General features: G+C 28.6%; 1 protein-coding gene across 1 annotated transcript in view; it reads right to left on the bottom strand.

Annotated features, from left to right (window-relative positions):
* LOC111640195 (neurobeachin-like protein 1) overlaps positions 1 to 23,308 on the bottom strand; it is a 30,355-nt gene extending 7,047 nt beyond the window's left edge. The window contains exons 1-12 of the mRNA XM_023386197.1: positions 23,213 to 23,308; positions 22,631 to 22,871; positions 17,550 to 17,653; positions 16,636 to 16,737; positions 12,393 to 12,514; positions 10,930 to 11,062; positions 7,906 to 8,025; positions 7,437 to 7,803; positions 7,259 to 7,344; positions 4,594 to 4,686; positions 2,762 to 2,927; positions 846 to 979 (exon numbers count right to left, since the gene is read on the bottom strand). Of these exons, the coding sequence (XP_023241965.1) occupies positions 846 to 979; positions 2,762 to 2,927; positions 4,594 to 4,686; positions 7,259 to 7,344; positions 7,437 to 7,803; positions 7,906 to 8,025; positions 10,930 to 11,062; positions 12,393 to 12,514; positions 16,636 to 16,737; positions 17,550 to 17,653; positions 22,631 to 22,871; positions 23,213 to 23,308 (1,764 nt within the window). The remainder of the gene's footprint in view (positions 1 to 845; positions 980 to 2,761; positions 2,928 to 4,593; positions 4,687 to 7,258; positions 7,345 to 7,436; positions 7,804 to 7,905; positions 8,026 to 10,929; positions 11,063 to 12,392; positions 12,515 to 16,635; positions 16,738 to 17,549; positions 17,654 to 22,630; positions 22,872 to 23,212) is intronic.
* Positions 23,309 to 23,646: the final 338 nt, after the last annotated feature.

The following is a 23,646-nucleotide window of genomic DNA, read 5'->3' as shown; positions in this document are numbered from 1 at the left end:
ATTTCTTGATGTTTCAAGATATCCTTGGCAGATCATTTTTTTTTACCAATTACCCTTTGATATATATAACAGACACAGGAAAGTAATAAAAATGTTCCATACTTTTAGAATTGATTGCTTGCAATCTTCAGAGATAATAAACAGTTGTTGTCTATTATAGAAGTTATTTACCTGTTTAACTTTTATAGTTATATTGTTAAAGACAGATTTGAAAAGTGAACAATACTATATGATAAAGTTTTGTTGTTATTAAAATTCCTTCCAATATCCAGTGATTCCACTGGAAATTCAAAATATTTCACCAATCATTTCATGAGTTTAAAACTTTTTTCATTTTTGGTTTTATTTATCATATTTCAATTTTCTGTCTACCCATTATTCTGTGCCAACATTCATGCAGATTAATGCATCACGTCACCCAATATTTCAACAATTCATTAACAAATTGTGAGGTTTGATAGAACAGAGTTAAATATAATGGTACCTTGTACTTTTAGTGACTCTGAATGCTTCAGAATTTGAATGACCTTCTGGAATGAGTTAAATTCAAAGTACAAGGCACTACTGTAATTACATATACAATAAACCTGACAAACATTACTAATTAAATGATACAATATATATTATTATTACCATTTTTCATAAAAGCATCATTTTATGAATTTATTTCCTCAAACTCCATTTTTTTTCCTTCAATAAACACATAATAAAACATAAATATCAACTGATTGTTTAAAAGTTAATCTTAGCAAGACAAATATCAATTACTATTTTTGAAGGAAAAGATTAAAATTACTCTAAATATTATCAACTAATAGTAATAAAACAATGAAAAATATGTTTACCCTTTGCATAAGAGTGCCAATTGTTGGAATTCCACTTTTACCAAGAAGTTGTTCTTGATTTACAACATTATTTTCAATTAGATGCAATATCAAAAGAAGAAATCCTGATACTTGATTCTGACATAAATGCCAATCTATAATTAAAAATTATTTTAATGCATGTAGAGATTTTTTAATCATTATTTTTCAGAATTATATAAAAAATTAAATATTATCTACTTTGAAGCTAAAATAAATTACCATTTTTTCCTATTATAAATATTTCTAGATTAATAAAAACTTTTCCATTACATTCTATGTTCAAAAGATACATCATTGTAAGTGCAAATACACTGCTGGCCAAGTAAAATGCAACACCTGCAATATCTAGAGTCCTACATGGTGTTGCATTTTACTTGGCCAGCAGTATATAAACATCTCAAAGCCTGATGATTATATTAAATCCAAACAATTATCAGATTAAATTAGACTACATTACCACTAATAATAATTATTAAATACCAAGTAATTTGGCACTAGAGATAGGTATTAGGCACCATCTCTTATTAAATTTTTAAAATAATGATAATTAAATTAATATTTATTAAATAATTTAGAAAATTCTGGAAGAAAAGAATCAACTCAGAGTGAGACTCAAACTCACAACTGCCGCTTAGCATCCAGATGCATTGCCAGTTATGCTTCTTGAACCTCCATCTAATTGTTTGCTTTCAGACATTTTTAATGGTCTGGAAGCAAAGAAATTACAATATTGTAACCAAAGCCAAAAAATCACATCCAAGACAAAATATCTTTGAGTTTCTGAAGAGAGAGATTAGTAGTGAATCAAAGAGGAACTATGCTAACAAAAAGAGCTGGACTGATCAAATAACACCATTGAACTAACTGGCTCAAATTTAATTTTTAAAGAAGCCAACTATGAAATCAATATGAACTAGATAGAAGTATCTGAATGAATGTGCCCTTATTCAATCTGACCTCAAAATCTTATAGGTCCAAAACTTGGACATTTTTATGGTATTGACCTGAGTGACCAACAAAAAATTCCAGATGGTTAGTAAACTTTCAAGAATATATAAAAACACTAAGCACCTTACATGCTTTTCCAGCAATTAAATTTAATTAAAACAAATGTTTCTAGCCTGATTAATAAGTCTTCATCCACTGAAGTGCACTTATATTCAGGCCAATACAATATGGAATTAATTTCAAAACACAACAAAACACAAATTAGAACATAAAATTTGAAACATCAAGCTTCACTCACATTCTTATGACATCATGGTTTAACAAAAAATTGAAATAAAATAAATAATTTAAGTTCTAACTGACATTCCAAATTATGCTTAACCTGAAGGAGGCTACTTAAGATGGCCAAAAAACATTATTTTAATTTAAAAATTTGTTAGAAAAACAGAAAAAGGTGTTTTGAAATTAATATATAGAAGTTCTAGCTTACTGCACATAAAATATAAAATTAGTTGAAAAAGCATTATGCATTTTTTATTATTTTAAATACCAAATAGCCACAAAAAAATGTAAGTATTCTATAAATACATTATGAAATGAAAAGTGTTTTTTAATTTAAAAAAGTTTAGGAAATGCTGGAATAGAGGAAAAATATAGATTCCAGATTTTTCTAAATGATAAATTATCAGTCACTAAAATTCTTTGATGGCTGAGATGTAATGAGATTTAATGGCATAATAAATCCAAATTTACAAAATAAATTAAAAATTATATAAAATTAAACATAAGATACAGAAACAGAGTAGAAAGATCATTTAATTTTAACATATTATTTAGAGATAATACAGTAAAAATCCTTCTTATAATGCACTAAAATAATAATAAATTTGTCACAAAAAATTGTTGAACACTTTCAATGAAAAATAAAATTTATTATAAGAAAATACCTGAATATGAACTATTGGGAAGAACCACCCATTCTTCACTAACTTCTTCTATGCTATCTTGAGGAATTAAATCAGCAAAAACTGAGTGACCCTGTGATATAGGACGGCTGGCATTTTCTAACAATGGTAAAAGTGCTGATATCCCACCACAAGTATTAATTGCATCCTTAAAATAATAAAAATTTATAATAAATATTTTATTATAAAATTTAAATTCCCAAATTTACTCATACCACAAATATAAATTTAATTCAAATATATATGTTTTACATCTGAAAATGTTAAAATTGTTGTTGTTGTTTTGTATTATACAGCCATTTTGACTCCAATAAAGCAGTTGATTTTGTTTAAAAATACTTATGTATTATGTTTAGTTCATATTAATATTTTTACATTTTATATAAACCAAAATTTTAAATTTATTCAATTTCAAATATGTTATATTTTATTTTTTTATTTACATGATAAAATTCTTTAAAATTAAAAAATGTAATACAAATACTTTTACAACTAATTTATATTGTCTGTATTAAAAACAAGAAAAAGTAACAAATCTTACTTTTAGATAAAGATTAATTAATAATGGGAGTTTCAAAATACAATCAATATTCCACTAAAAACAAATAGCCAGAATTAAAAACTTCTAAACTGATGTGTACTATTACCTCAAAAATACTGGAGCATTTGCATAGTGCTGAGGATCAAATGAAAAAATGACTTGTGAGAAATAGTATGAGGAGGAGTTTGATGACATTGATTCAGTGAGAGAGTTGGTAATGTGATAGGGTGAATCAGGCACCCTAACATTATTACAACTCCCAAGTGTAGTTTTAGCTCATTGTTATTATTGAAATAACTGAAAATGCCATACACTACAGAATAAGTTTTCATGGGGGAAAGTTACACAAAGAAAAGGTTATCAAAACAGTTTGCAAGAAAATATTCCAAATCATCTATGCCTATAAAAATTTATGTTTACAAACTTTTCAATAAAAATGTTACTCTGTAGTCTCAAACTCTGTTATCATAAACAAAAAGTTAACTAAGAAAAAATTTTGAAACATTTGGACATTCTTAGAAGCAAATCTAATGAAATTTTTAAAGCATTCAGCTCAATAGACTGGAATGTTTTACAATCATGTTCATACAACTATAAAAAATTCAAATTTTGGCTTTATAAAGTAAGAGTTGACTACTAACTTTATTTTATAGCAGTGTAATAACAAACTTAGTTGACACAATATAGCCAACTCCTTGTATTGTCTTTTTGTTCAATCATTTGATCTGTAAAACTGTATAATTAATGATATTTATTAAAAATTCTGTATAAGAGAAGAAACACTCAAAAAAGATTTAAAAAACTTCTTCATACTCTCATAATCTGTCTTTTATCACACAACTCAGGAACACAACAAAATCACTTGACAGAACTGACTTTTATTTTGAGGATCTTCTACATCTCAAAATTTTTACATTGTGCAGTCATCAGAGGGACAATTTTAAGAAGTTTTATGTAATGAAGCAGAGAACAACAAAACAAACGTTAACTCCTCTGCCATGTGACTGTTGTGTTCTTGAGGTATGTGAAAAAAGGGTAGATTATAAAAACAATCTTTTAAGTGTTTTGAGTGTTTCTTCTATTATACAGAATTTAATTTTTAATTAATTGTATGTTTGTCTTTCTTATCAATTACACTTATATTTATTTTATTTCTAAATATGAATTATATCTCTTATATAAATAAAAAAACAAATAATTACAACTTCCATTCTTACTTAAAATATTTATTTTTAATATAAAATAATTTGTTTTGCATAATAATAATACCAACCTTTATGCTTGATACAGCACAAACATTTCCAGAAACTTTTCCTTCATATATCTGATTTGATGATAAATCTGTACAAATACCATTTGCAGAAGCCTAAACAAAAACACAACATTTACTAGTATAATAATGAGATCAAAATTTAAAGAACAATTAAGAATATTACAATATTAATACATATAAATGATATAATATGATTACAAATGATAATACAAATATACCAAGTGATCATAATTAAAGTTGTCCTATTCAGAGGACTCTAGCTCCAACCAATAAGCTGACTGATACCAAAATTTGTGTACATACTATTTAAAGAATGTGGAAAAGGATTTTGCAAAGAAAAATTTTTGTTCCAAAATTTTCTGGTACAGGGGAAAAGGTGTTGCAAATGGCACCATTGGCTGTTCAACAACAGCCATGGTCACATCTTCAACAATTTCTGCAGTAATAATCTTTCATCCTCTGCCATGTTGAATTCCTAAGGATCCATTTATCTCAAATCATGTTATCATTTTCCTGACAGCCTGTGGAGATACTGGTCCAATGTGTAAGTTCTTATGATGGTGATATTTGCAAATAGTGGCCACAGCATTATCCTGATTTTCATAAAAGAGCTTTACAATTAATGCATGCTCTGGTAATGTAATGACCATTGTAGCTATAACTGATAAGAATGGCATTCACTAGTTGTAATCATTTTTATACCCAGTCTCTGCTGCATTGCACATAGCTACACATATCACATTTCTGTGCTTGCAATTTCATTTACCTGTAGTGAACAATTCTGAAACTAAAATTTTTCGTTGAATTGGTTGGTGCTGTAGTCTTCTGGATAAAGCAACTTTAATTATGATCCCCTGTATATTAAGTAAACAACCAAAAAAATTTTAATAAGATATTTCAGATAATCTAGTTCACATTTCTTCAGGCAATCAATATGTAAAATTGAAAATATTTTATATGAAGCTTCAAAGCTATTATTATTCTTACTGATTAGAGACTAGCCATTTTTTTTTTATATCAGATATTATTAATTAAAATACCTAATATTTTATTTACAAGATATTAAAGTAGTATTAGTCATTTTTAATACTGCAAAATAATACATTAATTTGAAACATTTTCACAAAATGTTATTACCACAATTGAATAAATTAATTATATTACTTAAATTGTAAATGTTTTGTATCAATTATTTTAAGTAATTTATAATTTTCTCAGTGTAGATCAAGAAGTTTTTAACCCTGATGACATCATTAAGCCTAACAATAGTACAGTGATCACTGCTTATTATGATCACTAATTAATATTATCAGTTGCTTAATGTAATCAAAATCCATTTTCCCAAACTATTTCTATATTTTCTGTGTAAAATCTTGCCAGTTATTGTGACCAGCCTGCTGTGTTGCCAGATTAAACAAGAGCATTTATGATATTTATAACTGACAAATTATGATTAGTTTAAGATAACTTTTATAAAACTTTAGTTATTTCTTTTCTGGAAGTGTTATCATATTTAATAACTATCTTTGTTATTTTTAAAATATGACACTGATTATATAATTATTAAAAACTGTTCTATGCCAGTTTGTATATCATTAGTTGAAAATCACTGTTCTATGACTGCTATTCCTGAATAAGATATATTTTTAGAACATCAGCACTCATATACATTGATCATGATCAACTAATTCACCACATAGTTGCGGAGTAAATACATGTCCTTGTACACTAATGCCCTGCAAAATTATGGCTGCTGGATATTGATTGTTATTAGCCACATATTATTATCAGAACAATCTTGAACCAATGTAATCACAATATGCAGTGACTACTGTACATTCAAAAAGATAAATGATATTTTGATAAAATCCATACAAGAGCCAATCATACATTATATAAAATTATTATAATATATCATTACAATCATTACAATATATAAAAATTTTTTTATAATAGGCAGATATTACACCAGCTGAATACCACAACTCTAATAATAGCATACTTAGATAGAATAAGCATTTTGATTTCTGAAATTCTGATGTTCTTTATGTATCAAAAAAAAAAAAATAATTAAAAAACATGATAAAAATGCAGATAATATATGATATTAACAAATTCCAGAACAAATAACAAAATAGATAAACTAAAATAAAAAAAACAACAATTTCATATTAACAACAGCTTATATAATAAACAAATTATATATATACAGTAGAGTGTCGATTATCCAAATCAATTGGGGACTGGGATCGTTCAGAAAATCAATTTTTTGGATAACCGATTATATATGAAAAAATACATTATTAATATAGTATATTACTATATCCCATGTTTAAATTTTTCTCCGTTGCATGTCGCTTCACATTGAATTTTCATCAATGTTAAACCTAATGAAAATTTTTATTATAATAATCGTGCTATTGTATCCTTAAAAATTATTTTTTATTTTGTACAAACAAAATAAATATATTGAAAAATATAAAAACAAAAAAAATTATACTTTAAAAGTTAATCTAGTATCAAAAATGTTCGATTCAGCAAGACACAGTCTCACTGGAACGCTTTCAGTTAACCAATGTTTCGGTTGATTGACATTCGGATAATCAACGCTCTACTGTATGTATATAATTTTATAAAGAACTATAAAAAATCTAATTATAATTACTTTTGCATTATAATACAGAACAAGTTTGTTAGAGATATCCACCATTTCAGAACTGTCATCAGTAAAAAATGATGAATTATTTTGATCTGAAAATTGAAAAAATAAATAAGCCACAAGATTTAATTTATAAAGCAATACATAAATTATTATATAGAAATAAAATATAATTTCAGTTTACCATATAATTGTAGTGCTTTCACCTGAGCAGGTAAAAGAGCCTCAGAAAAAACACAGACAGACATCATTTGTCCTTTTAAAGAATCTGATGATCCCCATATAGTATCCTGAGAACCAAATGGGCATGACTGTACAGCAGGATCAGGTGTACTCTGAAGCATGTTTTTTAATTGCTGTGATAAAGTAAGATTAGGAGCTAATGATAATAATTTTTCTTTGTCAAGAAGATTTGACAAATGGCCAATAGTAGCACCACCTAAACTTGAAAAACTGTATGATTTGTTTTCATTTGCTGGATCACTGGCACTGTTTCTTCGACGGGACACACATGTTTTTATTCCACTTCCAATATTACAAGAAGTAAAAGGCTTAAAAATTTAAAATTGTTAAAATTTATTTAATCTATTTTTTAAAATTATTATAATTATAATTATATTTCTCTGTATATATAAGCTAAAGATATTCCTTACCTCATTTAAAGATGGAAATTTTAATTGAGCTGTTAGTTTTTGTTTATTGTCAATAGTAACCACCAATGTACTATTAGTAAATGGACGACGTGAAGGCATATGACAAATTGTTACACAATGCTATTAAAAATTAAAACACTTAATATCTTTAAAAAATACTTATCATTGATTAAAATTTCTCTAAAAATCAATTTACACAGAAATTATTATAAAAAGATTATGTAGAAATTGCATAGCTATTTTAAACTAATTTACAACTTTTTTTGCTTTCCCTTGATTTCATGAACCTCAATTTTCCAGGCAATATTCTGAATAATTGAAATTTCACTATATCACTACTTTCTGAATGCTAACTGTAATTCACAGGATATTTCCTAGTTAGCACTCACACAGAAGCAATATTGTTTTTGTTGTACCTGACCATGAGTGCAAGGACAGTGAACTTTAATCAACTTTATCCATTAAGTGTTATTTTATTTAGTTAGTATAATTATTTTAGTTAGTACAGTTAGTATTATTTCAAATCATTTTTGTAACTAGTAATTACTTCATAACATACAGATATTTTGGCCTCTTTGTGCTCTCTGAGCGGTAAGGGACCTAAAACCACAAATAATAAAAAAAAAACATACAGATATTAAAAGAAGGAATATACAGTACAATTGAGTGTTGGTCAAAAGCTCAAGCTGATTTAAAAGCTTGAGAATAGTATCTCAGTAGCAATTAAAATGCAGTGATATACCGAGTTAAAAAGCATAGTTTCTCATATTCTCAAGGACAAAAGAAAGCCTTAGATCTTTGTATTAAAAGTATGGATCCCATGAGTGACATAAAGCACATAAAAGTTAGAAGAAATAAAAATCTAGAAGCTGTTTATAAAAGGTATGTGCAAAAGTAATCATCTGGCATTAATACTATTGGTGTTATTTTATGCATTGTAGTTAAGAAACTGGCTGACATATGATTATTAATAATTTCAAAGCTAATGACAGATGGCTTTTGATATTTTAGAAATTTCCATAGCAGCTGTTACAGGAAATGAACAAAGTGAAGCTGAATCTGCAGCAATATTTTTAGTTGAGCCTTTCAGACCACCTTAATGAAGCCAAACATGCTCTTATCTCAGATATTTAATGGAGGCAAGAATGGATTATTCTAGTGATCTTATCAAAATAAACTCAAACTTTCAGAAACAAGGACAAAATTCCTGGAAAGAAAATGAGCAAGATATTTTTTAGGCTTTATATTATACAAGTTCTGATAGCCTGAAGCTATTGTTGTATGAGCTAATCAGAATGTCCATGTACTTATTTTGAAAGATTATATAATGCAATTGTCTGTTTAACATTCAAAAACAGCATGGTTAACACTAGCATATTTTCTGATTGAATTTTCACACATTTTGTCTTTGAAATATATCAATACCAGTAAAAAATCTTAAAGGTGGCTCCCAATGATATAAAAGCTCTTCTTTTGTTAGATAATGTTCCTCCTCACTCAGCTGCCAAAAAATTAGTCAGCAATGATGGCAAGATTTGTATCAGGCTTCTTCCTCCAAATAAAACTTCTCTGATACAACTCATGTTTCATGAAAGATGCTCTACCAGCAACAATACCTGAATGAAGTTTTGGCCATTACTGAGGAAGAAGAAAATGTAAATGAAAATACAAGAGAATAACATGCTCTTTGCAGAGTATAAAAAAATTATACTGTTAGATCAACAACTTGTAGAATGGCAAAAAAAATCATCAAACTGGCTCTTATCTGGAAAAAGTTGCTTTTTGACAATAATCCTGACATTAGCTTTGAAATATTTGAGCGTGATGACTTCCACTAAAAAGTGGAAGTCATCAGCTGTGCAGGAAAAAGAAAGATGTAACAGTGGAGAATTTAACTGGCTGGTCTGACTGGTTAGAGCAGTAATTTTCAACCAAGATACTGTGACACATTAGACTGCCACAATGACACTCAAGAAATGCTGCAAAATATAGTGACAAGAAGCACCATAATATTTTTATGTATATTATTAAAATATATTATTCATATGTAATTTAAATTATTTAATATATTTGTAATCATTTTATTGAAAATACTGTATACAAGTCAAATTAATTTATACATATTATAAATACACATACAAAGTATATAAAGGAGTAGGGATGCCACAAGGAAAAATTATGAAATTCGAAGTGTCACTCTTAGAAAAAGGTTAAAAAACTAGACTAGAGAATAATGATATAAATATGATATGAAGTGAGAGCAAGTGACATTGAGAGGGTCTCCACTAATAAATAAAAAGAAAAAACAAAAAGGACAGAGTATGATAGGTATTTGTCATTCACTATGTCAATACAGTTGTATACACCACAAGTTGTAACTTGTGGTGTATACAACTGAACCATGAGAATTTCTTAGAGGATAGATTGATGATGCACAAATTCAAATTTGTCAAAAGCAAGTTATTGACAAATTCAAATTTGTTTTTTGTAGTTTTGCAGGATACACTGTTGTCCACGAAACCTCTTAATTGATAAAACATGTTTATTAAATCAACTAACACTTCTGTTATATTAATTAATTAATTAGAATTATTAAAACTATAATTATAAGAAAATGGATAAATGATAACAGAAAATTGATATTTTTGGCAAATCATATATAATTAAAATATTAATAAATAATTTAATTTTTAGTCATAGCCTTATATGCTCATATTTGTACAAATTTTTCCATTATAGAGTAGAAAGAGAGAATTATTTTTACTTAAATTAATTGGAAATCAATATTGAAAGATGCCTCATAGCAATAAAAAATTTATAAATATTAAAATAATGTGATCTAATAGTTATTATAAAACAATATTCAAGTTCTGTCAAAAGATTTTAAGATAAGGAAATATGCAGAAAAAATTTCTATAGACTAAAGTATAATTAGTATATTTTTAATAAAAAAAACTATAACACTAATTAAGCATAGAATTTTTTAAGCCATAATCTTGAATTTTAAAAAGCAAATTCAATTACCCAAGCACCATCATCAAGACAACAATCAGTAACTACAGCAGCATGATATTCTTTCTTGGTACTTGCTGTTACAACCATTATGGAATCTTCGGTAAAAAATGCTTCAAATCCAGAGCCGTAAGAATTCAAAAAACTGTTAGGAAAATGTATTTTACATATAGATTCCTTCTTAAAAATATTTTTACATGTAAGAGAAATTTATATATAAAACTAGCAGACCTGGCCATGCGTTGCTGTGGCTCAAAATGTATCTATTATAAATGTATAACACATCCCCCCCCGCGAGGGGATATCGAAAAATCCTTTCTTAGTGTACATTCTCTTGACGGACCCTATTTAAACGCAATCAAGAACGCAAAAAACTGCATCTAAAATAGTATAATAGAAGCTGAGTTCTTCAGGGTAAGCCTTAATCCTGTCCCTCTCCCCCACGGGGGAATTTTAACATCTAAATTATATAAAAACACACGAATTTGAATGCAACATTGTGTCAAAATTTCAAAGCAATCGGTGAAGATCTTTCGGAGATTTAAGATTTTGAACAAATGAACATTATATTTTTATTTATATGGATTAATTCCTCTTTAAACATCAAATAACCTTTAAAAATAATTCTAATATTTTTCTGATTAAAATGTATGTGATAGTATTCCCACTCTTATCATATAGTTGGATCATGAGAAAATGTTGTTAAGAGAGTGCATCTCTGTAAGTTTAATGTCTCAAACTGAAGTTTCGTTCTCAGAAATGTCTCTTGAACTATATGGCAATAGTCAACAAAAAAACAAAAAATATGGAATTGTAAATACGAATTAATTAATTTTCAAACTTTTATAGCTAAATATTTCATAATTTTCCAGGCAAAAAATATTTGTTTAAGAAAAACTAAGACACACTAGTACTAAGTTAAAATTGTATGTGGCACCATCTGTTATGAGATTTCATTAAAAAATAACTTTTTTGTTATTAACTCACGGGGGAAGGAATTTTGATATATATATTATATAAAAACACGCCCATATTCAAATGGAACATTGTGTGAAAATTTCAAAGCAATCGATGAAGAACTTTCAGAGATCAGCTATTAGGAACAAACGAAGATTTCATTAAAAAATAACTTTTTTGTTATTAACTCACGGGGGAAGGAATTTTGATATATATATTATATAAAAACACGCCCATATTCAAATGGAACATTGTGTGAAAATTTCAAAGCAATCGATGAAGAACTTTCAGAGATCAGCTATTAGGAACAAAAAGACATTACATTTTTATTTATATAGATTTGTTCATATACAACAAGATAAGTAAAAATTGTCCTATAAAAAAATTCCACTGAAAGAAAACAATAAAGATAAAAAAATAATAAATACATTAATTATAAAACTACAGTATTTTCACTTTTTCATTTAAATATATTAAATTCACAATATTCTGTAAAATTTATTGCAGGCTTTTATTACCTATATAATTGTCTTCTTTTATACTTTCTAGGACTTTCTTTCTCTATCTTATCCAAACATAAGCAAGTATGAAAGGTAAATCCCATTCCAGGCCACTTCCGTAATCCAGAAATTGTTATACCCTGCATAATATAAATAGAAAAAAATTCTTATCAGCAGAATAAATTGTAGGACACATGTATAAATATTAATTTATATAAATATAACTTTAATCATAAATAATCATAAAATATTACTAACACAATCAAAACAAATGAATGTTACAATTTATAAATAAAAAGATTTGGCAAAAATGATTCAATTTAGTATCAGTCTTCAAAATCAGTCATCCATAATCTACACAAATTTTTTTATGCTCTAGTAACTTATGTATACTGTCATGAAAAACATTCTTGAAATGCTGTTTAGTTCCTTCCATACAGCCTCTTGAATTTCCAAGATTGACTGAAACTGTCTCCCTTTCAAAGCAAATTTTAATTGTCAATTGGGGCTCAATAGAGTTGAGACTTCTGTTCCTTAGATTAATATTTGCTTTAAAAAATGCATAATTTCAGTCAATTTTGGAAATTCAAGAGACTATAAACATCATTTCAAAAAATTCTTTCATGAAAGCATACATAAATTACAAAAGCATGCAAAAATTTGTATAGATCATGGAGGAGTATATACAGTGGATTCCACTAAATTGGGACACATTGGAACTAATCCATTTTGGCCCAATTAATAAGCAGTTACCCCAATTAAATGAACTAATAAATTGTACAGTAGAATATGTAATACATAGGTAAATATATAAATAGGTAAAAATTAATAACTAGGAACCTATTTTAATGCTTTATTAAACCAAAATACAGAAAATATTTGTACTATAAATTTGCCAGACTCACGACCATAAGTAACAGATTCGCATAATGCTAGTGTTGCCAATATTAGTAGTGACGTAACGGGTTGACCATTCGATCCGTTCCTGATCAAACAATTTTTCCTTTCTTTCTTTTAGTTACAACATATTCTAACTAAAAAGGAAGAAAGAAAAAAGTTTGACCAAAAGTCATTTTACAGTCTTCCTTTGAGCACAGTTTCCTTTACTTGGAGATGGGCCACTTTGGTGGGAGTGTCCGTAGAATCCGCCAGCTCGACGTTGGTCTCAACAATTACAGGGCTGCTGTCCGAATCTAAACGTAATTATGCATACAATACCTTCCAAGGGAACTCTAGCTGTCTTCCAACTCAGTCAAGAGACCTCAAAAAATTGTCTGGTGACCTTTGTCCCTTTGTTTTTAAGGGGATCATCTGGTCCAATCCAGAGCAGGGTAACTCACATTCAGCTCTGCCTCAGATGAAATTCCTGTGTGATACATCCCTCTATGCTTACCCCCTCCAGAAAAACCGAAGTGCAAGCAAGACAAAATCACTTTGTCTCTGCCAATCATTAGGCCTATATGACATTAGTGTACATAGTGCCTACATATTTTCAGAAGATTACTAAAATATATCAAAAATTGCTAAATTCCTTTTCTGCTACTGTCCCAATTAAGTGATTAAATTATGTATTAATTTATTAGTTTGGTTTCCGTTCTTTGAGATTTGGTCCAATAAAGTAGCTGTCTCGATTAACCGGTGTCCCAATTAAGCGGAATCCACTGTATTATATGAAGACTGATGCTAAACTAAATCATTTTTGACAATTTTTTTTTATAAATACAGTCTTCAAACTTACTAGACACATCTTGTATAAGCAGAAGTTATTTTGTCTATACAACATTGTTTTGTATGCAAATATTGCTCATAATAAGCATTGTTTATATGTATGTATATATGCTTTTGAGACTCAATTTGTGACCAATATTTTGCTGCTTGATAACATCTTTGTTCATATGTTCATATGCTGGAAGAATTTACATTTAATACTGTGTTCTATATTAATTTCATACTACAGCTTATATCAATAAGTCAGGATATAAAAAAAATTTTGTACTTCCAAGACATCTGTGCCCTGATCTTCAGAATAGACATACAGTAGAACCTTGATTATCCGCCCTAATTGGGGACTGGGGTTGGTCGGATAATTGAAAGGGCGGATAACCGAAAAGTATGAAAAAGTCCATTATTAGTGTAGTATATTACTATATCCCATGTAATTAGTGTATTAGTATATTAGTATATCGCTATTAACCTATTTTGCATTGAATTTTCATCGATGTTAAGCCTAACAAAAATTTTTTTAAATAATAATCGTCGCTATTGTATCGTTAAAAATTAGAAAATTAAGCTTCGTTTAAATACTGGCTCCCTTTCATGGTCGAATGAGTGTTGCCAGCTAAAACACGTAAAAATAATATTAAAGTAGCCAAGACATAGCCAAATATTGTAGCGCCACATCACTAGCGGACATTTGAAATTTGCCGACTAGGACGGTCGGTTAACCGAGGGGTCGGTTGATCGGGGGGCGGATAATCGAGGTTCTACTGTATAAACAAATAAAAATTCAAAAAAGTTAATGGTAGTAGATTTAATTAAATACAGTATAGCCATAATTAAACACTCTCTATTTTGTGTTTTTGGAGCTTTATCAAACAAGCAGGATATTATTAAATTTTGCAGCTATAATATTCAAAGCATAAGAAAAAACTCCAAGGAAAAATCTGTTTAAAAATCAATCAATAGAAGAAAAATATGACACTATAAAATGAAATGTATTACAAAATACTGAGAAATGAAAAGAGACACCTGGAAGTTAAAGATTTATTTTTTATGTTATATTTATAGTATGACACCACCTCAATTAAAACATCATCTTAGTTACAGTTACTGACATGTGAAAGAAATCCTTAATAGCAGAACATAACATCTATCATGAAAACAACTCTAACTTGGCAGTGTTAAAGGATAACTTTACATAGAATATGTTGACTATTGAATATTTCTATGAAGCATTATGTTCTGCTAAAATTACTAACAAGAGTTTAATAGTAAAAAATGGCAAAACAAATGACAAAGTTAATTAGACCGATTGTGAGAGTCGAATTTAGGGAATAAATTGTTAAATAAATTTTTTGTTGAGGGAGGAAAAGTAAAAAAAAAATAACTTCAACCCGATATAAAAAAAGAACATAAAAATCTTTTCCCACGAACTTAGTTCCTTGTCAAGTATGATACATCGAATGTGTCACCCAAAATCTCGAAAAAGACTATTGGTCAAGGGTGAAAAAAACAGTCCTAATAAGGCAGTGGAAAAAACCCAACGAGACCCTCTTTATAAAAAGGAGGGGTCGATATGTAAGAGTCAGTCTCTGGAAATTGGTGCACTGTGAATTTTACGTGAACGGATTAGCCGCTACCCGGAACTCATCTAATCGTCGCTGTTCGGAAGGACTACGCCCAACAACGTTCGAAAGAACTTTGTGCAACTGGGAAAAAGCATATCAACGTTCGAAAGAACTTTGTGCAACTGGGAAAAAGCATATCAACGTTCGAAAGAACTTTGAGAAGTCTAGAGACTCGAGGACGAAAATGACTAATCGACGATTTAAACCAAGGTATTTATCCTCGCGCGAAATACATGTGAACTCTCTCTCTCAGGAATACGGGTAACCGGACAGAAAATCGATATGTTAATTGAACCTATTGTATATAGCTATTGCAATTGTATATAGTATGCACAATAAACGGGCATTATGTATAGATTATGTAGAGTGTACTCCCTCTGATTCTCTCGTTACGCCTCCATCCCGGAACTAAAAGTCCACAAACGCGACCGCTCGCATAACAAAATAAACGGCCAATAACTTTTTTCTGTGTCCGTTAAGGGACACAGTGGTGTCATCCTGACAGGGTGCCAAAGAGGTGCCGACCCTGCGGTCACACGATCTTCAGTACTGAGAAATAAAAAGACAAATATATCAAGAGATTCACTTTAAGTTAATAATGGAATCAGTTTTACATAGGAGAATTATTTTCATTTATTTTCTTTATGCGGTAAATTATAATTGTGTGTATTTCATTTTGACTGATTCAATTATGTGTACTTTTGACACAATGATGAAAATTAGAACACAAACCAATCAGTTTTTATAATATTGCTATAACTGTCACCTCTTTAGATCTGTCAAACCTAATTATTGCTTTATTAAATGCAAAATGTTTTTTGAGAAATTCTTAAAAACATATAAACAGCAAACACATTAATAAACATCTCAACAATCTTTTATACACATAATACCATCAAAATAGAAATTCTTACATTGTGAGTATCTTGAAAATCAAAAAAATAAGATGGTCCCTGATGAGTAAACTTCTTTGCAACAGATGACAGAATATGCATAAAAGGTAAAACATATGCAAACTGTAATATAAAAAAAATAATAATAAATACATATAAATTAAAAAAATCATAAGTTATTAAATAAAGTTAACTTATTAAAATAATGTTGATTAAAGAGTCTTTAGTTTAAAAAATAGAGTTTTAAATAATCTATTTTACCATCTTGAAGTAAAAGCATAAGTCAGCTGAGAGCCTTAGAGGGCAGTGGGCACTAAAGCCATTTCCAGTCATAAATTCCTGGACACCCATGCAATTTTCATGATTGCACAAATGTCAAGGTAGCATAACTGGTAACATATCTACATGGTAAGCAGGAGTGTTCAAGTTACACTCCAGACCAATCTTTCTTTCAGAATATTCTAACTTTAAATTAAAAGTGAAATTTATTTCTAATTATTAAATTTTCTCTAGATGGTGGCATAACTATCTACCTATAGACAAATGGATTTACATCTAATCGTTATATTAGCTTTGTTACAGCCTGAGCAATGATCTGGCAATTTGTTTGGCATTGATAATCAAATCAGGTAGATGCATATGTTTTTATAAATATTTTTAATTAATTTTACATGTTTTTAAATTGTCTGATTCAATAAAACTAAATTTTCAACTAATTGTGGTTTAATTATCTTTACTACATGACTTATCAATTGGTAATTGTTATCAGTATAGACCAATTCCAAAGTGATTACAATATGCAATACCAACTGTATTTTCAAATATGTCTTACTTTTGTTCTAATTCTATTTCACATTAAGATAAAACCATACTACTAAATTATTACTAGTAAATTATTTAATACAACATTTTATTTCAAAAATATAACAACTTACTTGTTTTCCATCTATTTCAGGTCGAAGTAAAAGCAAAATTTCTTTTAAATCTTTGTGTGTTGTAGAATGGGATAAATATATTTCCAACAACTTCAACAATAAACCTATTGTAATCATAAAATATATTTAAATAATAAGAAAAAAAAAGTTTTTTATTTAATCTTTATAATCATAAATAAATTTTTAAAAAATTTTCAATATCCTTTATGAACATTTAACTTTAATTGTATTTTACAACAGAAGGATTATTTGTTACAATAACTGAAAATTCTGATTTATACAATTATTTTAACTTTTTAGTTTCTTATGGTTTTAAAAATGTTTTAAATTATATAAAAAATAACCATTATTTTTCTAAATGGTAAATAGTGAACTTCATAATTTCTATCATTTAATTCTCAATTTATCCAAAATTATATTTAACTTAACTTTCTACAATCAACAAAATAAACATTTTCCCACTAGATTTCTAAAGTAGCTTATATCATAAAATTATACATCATACTATTAAGAATTTATTGTCAGAAAAGAAAATTTATTGCAAAAATATACAACCATTTGTCAAAGAAATAATTTTATCAGAAATAAATCTTAATAGGAATAATTAGTAATTTTATCAAAACATACAAATTATGTGTATGTTTTAATAAAATTACCAATAACTTATATTGCCAAGACAATCAAAGTTATGAAAATTATAAATAAAAACCAAACAAAGTCTAATTTAACTACAAACACTAGTTATAATCATAAATATCAAAAATCAAATTTTAAGAAATTACATATATCAAAATTCATAAATAAACATCTCCAAACCCGATATCCAATATAATAAGACACCAACCGAATGCCCGATTAATTTACGGCATTCGGTTGGTGTCTTATTATATCAAAATTCATGAGTAATAATGCCAGAAGCAAGACTGAGTAGTTCTTATAATAACAATAATATAAAAACACACATTTAAATTTATGTAATATGCAAATTATTATTTCATTAACAATCTAGCTAGTTATAAATTTAAATAGTTTTCAGATTAAATTATGCAAATATTTTCTAACTAATGTAACTATTATTCAATATTAACAAGCCTGTGTATTATTTGAAGAGGTTTCAATTCACTAAATAATTTTATATCATTAAAAAATATATAATATTGCTAACATTAAATATTTGTAAAGTGCAATAAATCAAAAAACAACTGTTTGTTTTAGAAAACAAAGAAATTTATTGTAAAATGTTTCCAGCAATTTGTCCCAAAGAACACTAATACTATTGTTCTTTCTGACAAACCATTATTCTGTATGATACTTGATTTTAGACTGTATTTAGTATGACAGTTAAAAAATTATCATGTATTTTTGTCATTCATTTTATTATTATACTAGCAGGTGAGCCTGATGTTGCGCGGACAAAAAGTAACAATAGCAAATTATAGCCGATCTTACCCGTTTTCACTGTGTGCAAGAATTAGGTCCCCCTCTTCCAAGACTAATAAGAAAATTTTTAGATATCTGCTTACCACACAGGATAATGATAATTAAGACTCGCTAACTGGTGCGTAGTACCACTAAGTGATAAATAATAAACGTTTTCATAACTCTTTCTGGGTTCTTCTTCAAGTTTACTAAATTTAAAAAATAAGCTAGATCTTTCAGAATCATTCATAAATATAAATTCAAACATAAAATCGAACATTAAGATGAAGAGTTCAAATAAAGTGAACTTATGCGCATGTGCTCCCTGTGTCAACTTTATATACAATGGAACACTAAATATCGTTGAGAATTTTTCTTCTTCTTCTTGGTGCCATATCAGATTCCTGACGTCGGCGACACCTGACATAGGTTAGTAACCCGCCAAGGTGTATACTAGGGAAAGTTACTACCCAGAGTGGTTTCCCGTTGCCTTCTCTGGGGCGCGATGTTACGCGAGGGGAACTAATGCCTTCCGGGAGGACTTTTATGGGGAACTGGCCTCCTATTTAGTCGTTATTGGCAAGGAGAAAACCCGGAAAACTCCAAGCAGCCAGCCTGTCCGATCGCGGCGCGAACCCACGACCGAACTCCCAGTGTTTAGGGTACGAAGACCACTCGGCCACTGGTGGGCGCTGAGAATTTTTAGATGGGTCTAAAAATATGTTCAATTTCCCACATAAATGCAAAAAAGGCATCAAAAATAGTACAGTAGAAACCGAGTTCTTTGGGGTAATCCTTAACCCTCTTGCTCTCTCCCCCGCGGTGGGAATTTCGAAAAATCCTTCTTAATGTGCATTCTCATGGCATACCCTATTAAAACGCAAAAAAATGCATCTAAAATAATACAGTAGAAACTGAGTTCTTCACAGTAAGCCTTAATCCTGTTCCTCTCCCCCTGCAGGAGAGAATTTAAAAAATTCCCTTCTTAGTGTATGTTCTCACAACATACCCTAACTGTGTACCAAAATTTCAACTTTTAACTCCTAACCATTTGGGCTCTGTGCTTATTATTATTATCATTATCAGCCCATCTTGATTATATTATAAGATTTGAAAATGTCTTTGTTTAAACATTCTGTAGTGGTTGTATTTTAAAACAAGAAATGTTTTAAAATACAACCACCACACCAACTTTTTAAAACTGTTCTCTTTTCATTAATTAGTTCTATATTCAGTTTATATATGAAGCATGCAATACCATAATGACCCTCCATAATACAAACTAGCAGCTTTCAGGACTTTGATCAGACAGGCACATACTCAGTGTCCTGACATTTTAGACAGATTGGAGCAGCAATAGGTCAAATTACTGAGAAAGCACTTCAGCTATGATCCTAAGACTATACAAGTCCTTGTTGACATCTTTCAAACTCTTATGCAACTGATATGAGAGATTCCTCCAAGACCTCTGAACAATAATTGAATACATCTAACCTCTTCATAATATCTTTAAATAACACATCAACAACTGCCGTAAATCATCCAGCTATAATTTGGAATAAATAATTTTAAATTACAAATTCATTTGTAATTTAAAATTATTTATTCCAAATTATAGCCTGAAGATATACGGCAGTTGTTTGTGTGTTATTGCATTACATTGGGTTTATAGGGTTGTTTATATAAACATCTTTAAAAAGATAGCAAAAGCCACAGGTAAGAGAATTGTTTAGAGAAGATCTCCCATAATTTATAAAATACTCCAAAATGACAAAGATCCTATGAGTTTTTCTATTTCTCTTACCAACCAAAGGACAATATATGAGGGCTATTTTTTAAATAAGGTCCGTTTTTTAATGCAAATAAAAATACTGTAAATATCATTAAAATATATTTTTTCCCATATTCTACATACTTTTATCTATTTTTCTACATAATTTCCATTTTTGTTCAAACATTTGTTATACTGCTCAAAATTTTTTAAATTCCGACTTCAAAGAAATCTGCCACCTGCCGCCAGAAGATATTAGGCCACACTGCTTGTCTTGTATGACACCGTGGAGTTTTCTCAAGGTCACAATAAGCATCACAATTGATTGTTGTGCTTCTTGGCATAAAATCTACTATCAAAATCCCTTTCCGGTCCCAAAAGACAGTTACCATGATCTTTCGTGCTAAAATCAAATAACAGATCATATCTTACAGTCTGCAGGTGACTCAATTTTCTTAAACATTATAAACTTCTACAGTTCAGCACACAGACAGACGATATAGCTGCAAATGGCATCTAAACATGTGCAAAGCATGCTGAAAGCAGATGCTCATGCACACTGCTGCAATCGCGCGTCATTCTCACTCTCACAAATGGAGCTTATTTAAAAAATAGCCCTCGTACAACTTAATATGTGTGGAAGCTACTTCAAGATCTTCCAGAAGACACCTGAAGGAATATACAGATATAATATACAGAAATCTTTACCTAACTTGGCACTGTTTGCCTATGCACTTGATGATTTAGTTAATGTACAATGAGAATGAGCCAAGATCAGTAAAACTGTCAGAACAATCATCATGTTTAACATGTGGAAGACTTGGAAATATGTGTATATATATATACATATATATCAGTATGTCATAACCACTCCATTAATTACAAAAACCACAACATACTATCTTCCACATGGAGAGTGTGATTTGAGATTGACACCCCTAACTTGGAAGGACATTCTTTAGTCACATTATTTCTCCATCTTTACTGATTTTTTTGTTCACATTTATTTCTATCCTTTGTTTTTTCCCTGCCCTTGAGAGTGATATTATTCATTTTGTAATTTAATATTTTTATTTATTTATTTTATGTTTTTATTGTATTTATGGTATTTATTTACTATTTTATTTTTGTTACAATTTATCCAATGTGCCAAAACTTGGATAAATTGATACTATATAATGTTCTATTACAGGGGTGGACAACAGTTTTTGCCCCCGGGCCAAATTGGAAAGAAAACTTTTTTTCACGGGCCAAACCAGAGGCTGCCCTAGGAAGATTTTGAGGCGGTGCAAGATCTCATTGTGCTGTCACCCCGTAGAGACTAAATTGTACATAGAGATTACAGATACATTTTACATTAGCATACTTTATCAACATTCTATGTTGTACTTAAGAGATTTGTAATAGAGGGTTAACTCTAAATGCACAGTGAGTTGTTGACCCTTTTTTTTTTCATCGAGCTATTTGGACTTGAGTAGCTAATATTGATAGATTAATTGCGGGCCACATAAATTCATTAGATGGGCCATATCCGACCTGCAGGCCGTATGTTGGCCATGCCTGTTCTATTATCTTATGTTCTAAACAATTAAATTTACAATGTTCAATGGATTATTTGTAAGCCTGAAAATGGTCTTTTAATAAGATTGAAATTATTAGTTATTAAGAAGCTCTTCCTGCTGAAAAAAATTGTGAATGACATAGTTACTATTTTTACAGTTATTTTTTTATATTTTCAAAATAAATTACATCTAAAAAATTTTTCACATTAGAAATCATCAAAAAAATTAATTTCCAATTAAAGTATCATTAAATTTTTGTCTTAATTTTCATATTTTAAACTTATAAATTTATAAAATAATCTTTATATTAAAAATTTCAATATAATTACCAATTGTTTTGCAAGCAAGTTTCTGATGCTGTGTAAAGCATTTCAAAATGGTAGAAACAATATCATTTTGACAACAAATAATTCTGCTATGAAGATCTATCTTACATATGTTTAATAATCTATCAATACATAACGACTGTAGTTCATGTGATTCTAAAGATGGAAGCCAATCAATTATAGCTACAGCAATTTCTCCATTCTTAATAAGAACAGGTGCACTTCCTAAAGGATTATCTGCAGCCTATTAAAATTAAAATATTGATTAATTAATAATATGATAAAAGTATTATTTTTCTTATAAACTTTATTTTAACTCATTAATTATGATACTTTTAAAAAATGTAATTATAAAACTATTGCATAATTCATTTAATAAAAATTTATTATTAGTTATTTCTTTTAAATTCATTAATACAAGTAACATACATCAAAAGTTTATATAAAGTTGTTATAAACAATAGTCTATCAAATATAAAATTACAACAATAACATTATAATTGTGTTCTAAATATTCAAAAATATAGGTAATATGATATCATAATACTTATAAACTTCATTCTAAATTCAAAATACTACACTAACATTTATACTGACAAAATGAATGAAATCCACAAATCTTGGCAATATACAATAAAGAAAAGCACTGTTAAATTTAAGTTTACCAGTAAATTTACTCATTTCTGAAATGTTTTTTGACTTAATTTTAGGTCATCATTAATGTGACCAGAATTATGTAAATTTTAAGTGCATAACTATGCAGTAATACATATGAAAATATGTATTTTTGATTAAACTTACTGAAATTTTTCAATATTTGAGAAATGAACAATATAAAAATAATGAATTCACTTTTATTTATTCTTAAAAAAATTAATTTTTTTGAATTAACTTTTAAATAAAAATTTTGAAAAATCAAATAAAAAACCAACAATCAACAATTTGTTGAGTGATTGTTTTTTAGGGTAACAGCTTTTAAACAACTCAATCCACGATGTTGAAGTCTTTGCTACTCAGAT

This window comes from Centruroides sculpturatus, unplaced genomic scaffold, assembly GCF_000671375.1.
Source record: "Centruroides sculpturatus isolate CEXI.00-Female unplaced genomic scaffold, Cexi_2.0 scaffold1209, whole genome shotgun sequence".
NCBI classification, from domain to species: domain Eukaryota; kingdom Metazoa; phylum Arthropoda; class Arachnida; order Scorpiones; family Buthidae; genus Centruroides; species Centruroides sculpturatus.
Note: the sequence above shows the minus strand (reverse complement) of the source record. Positions and strands in the feature narration are given on the sequence as shown.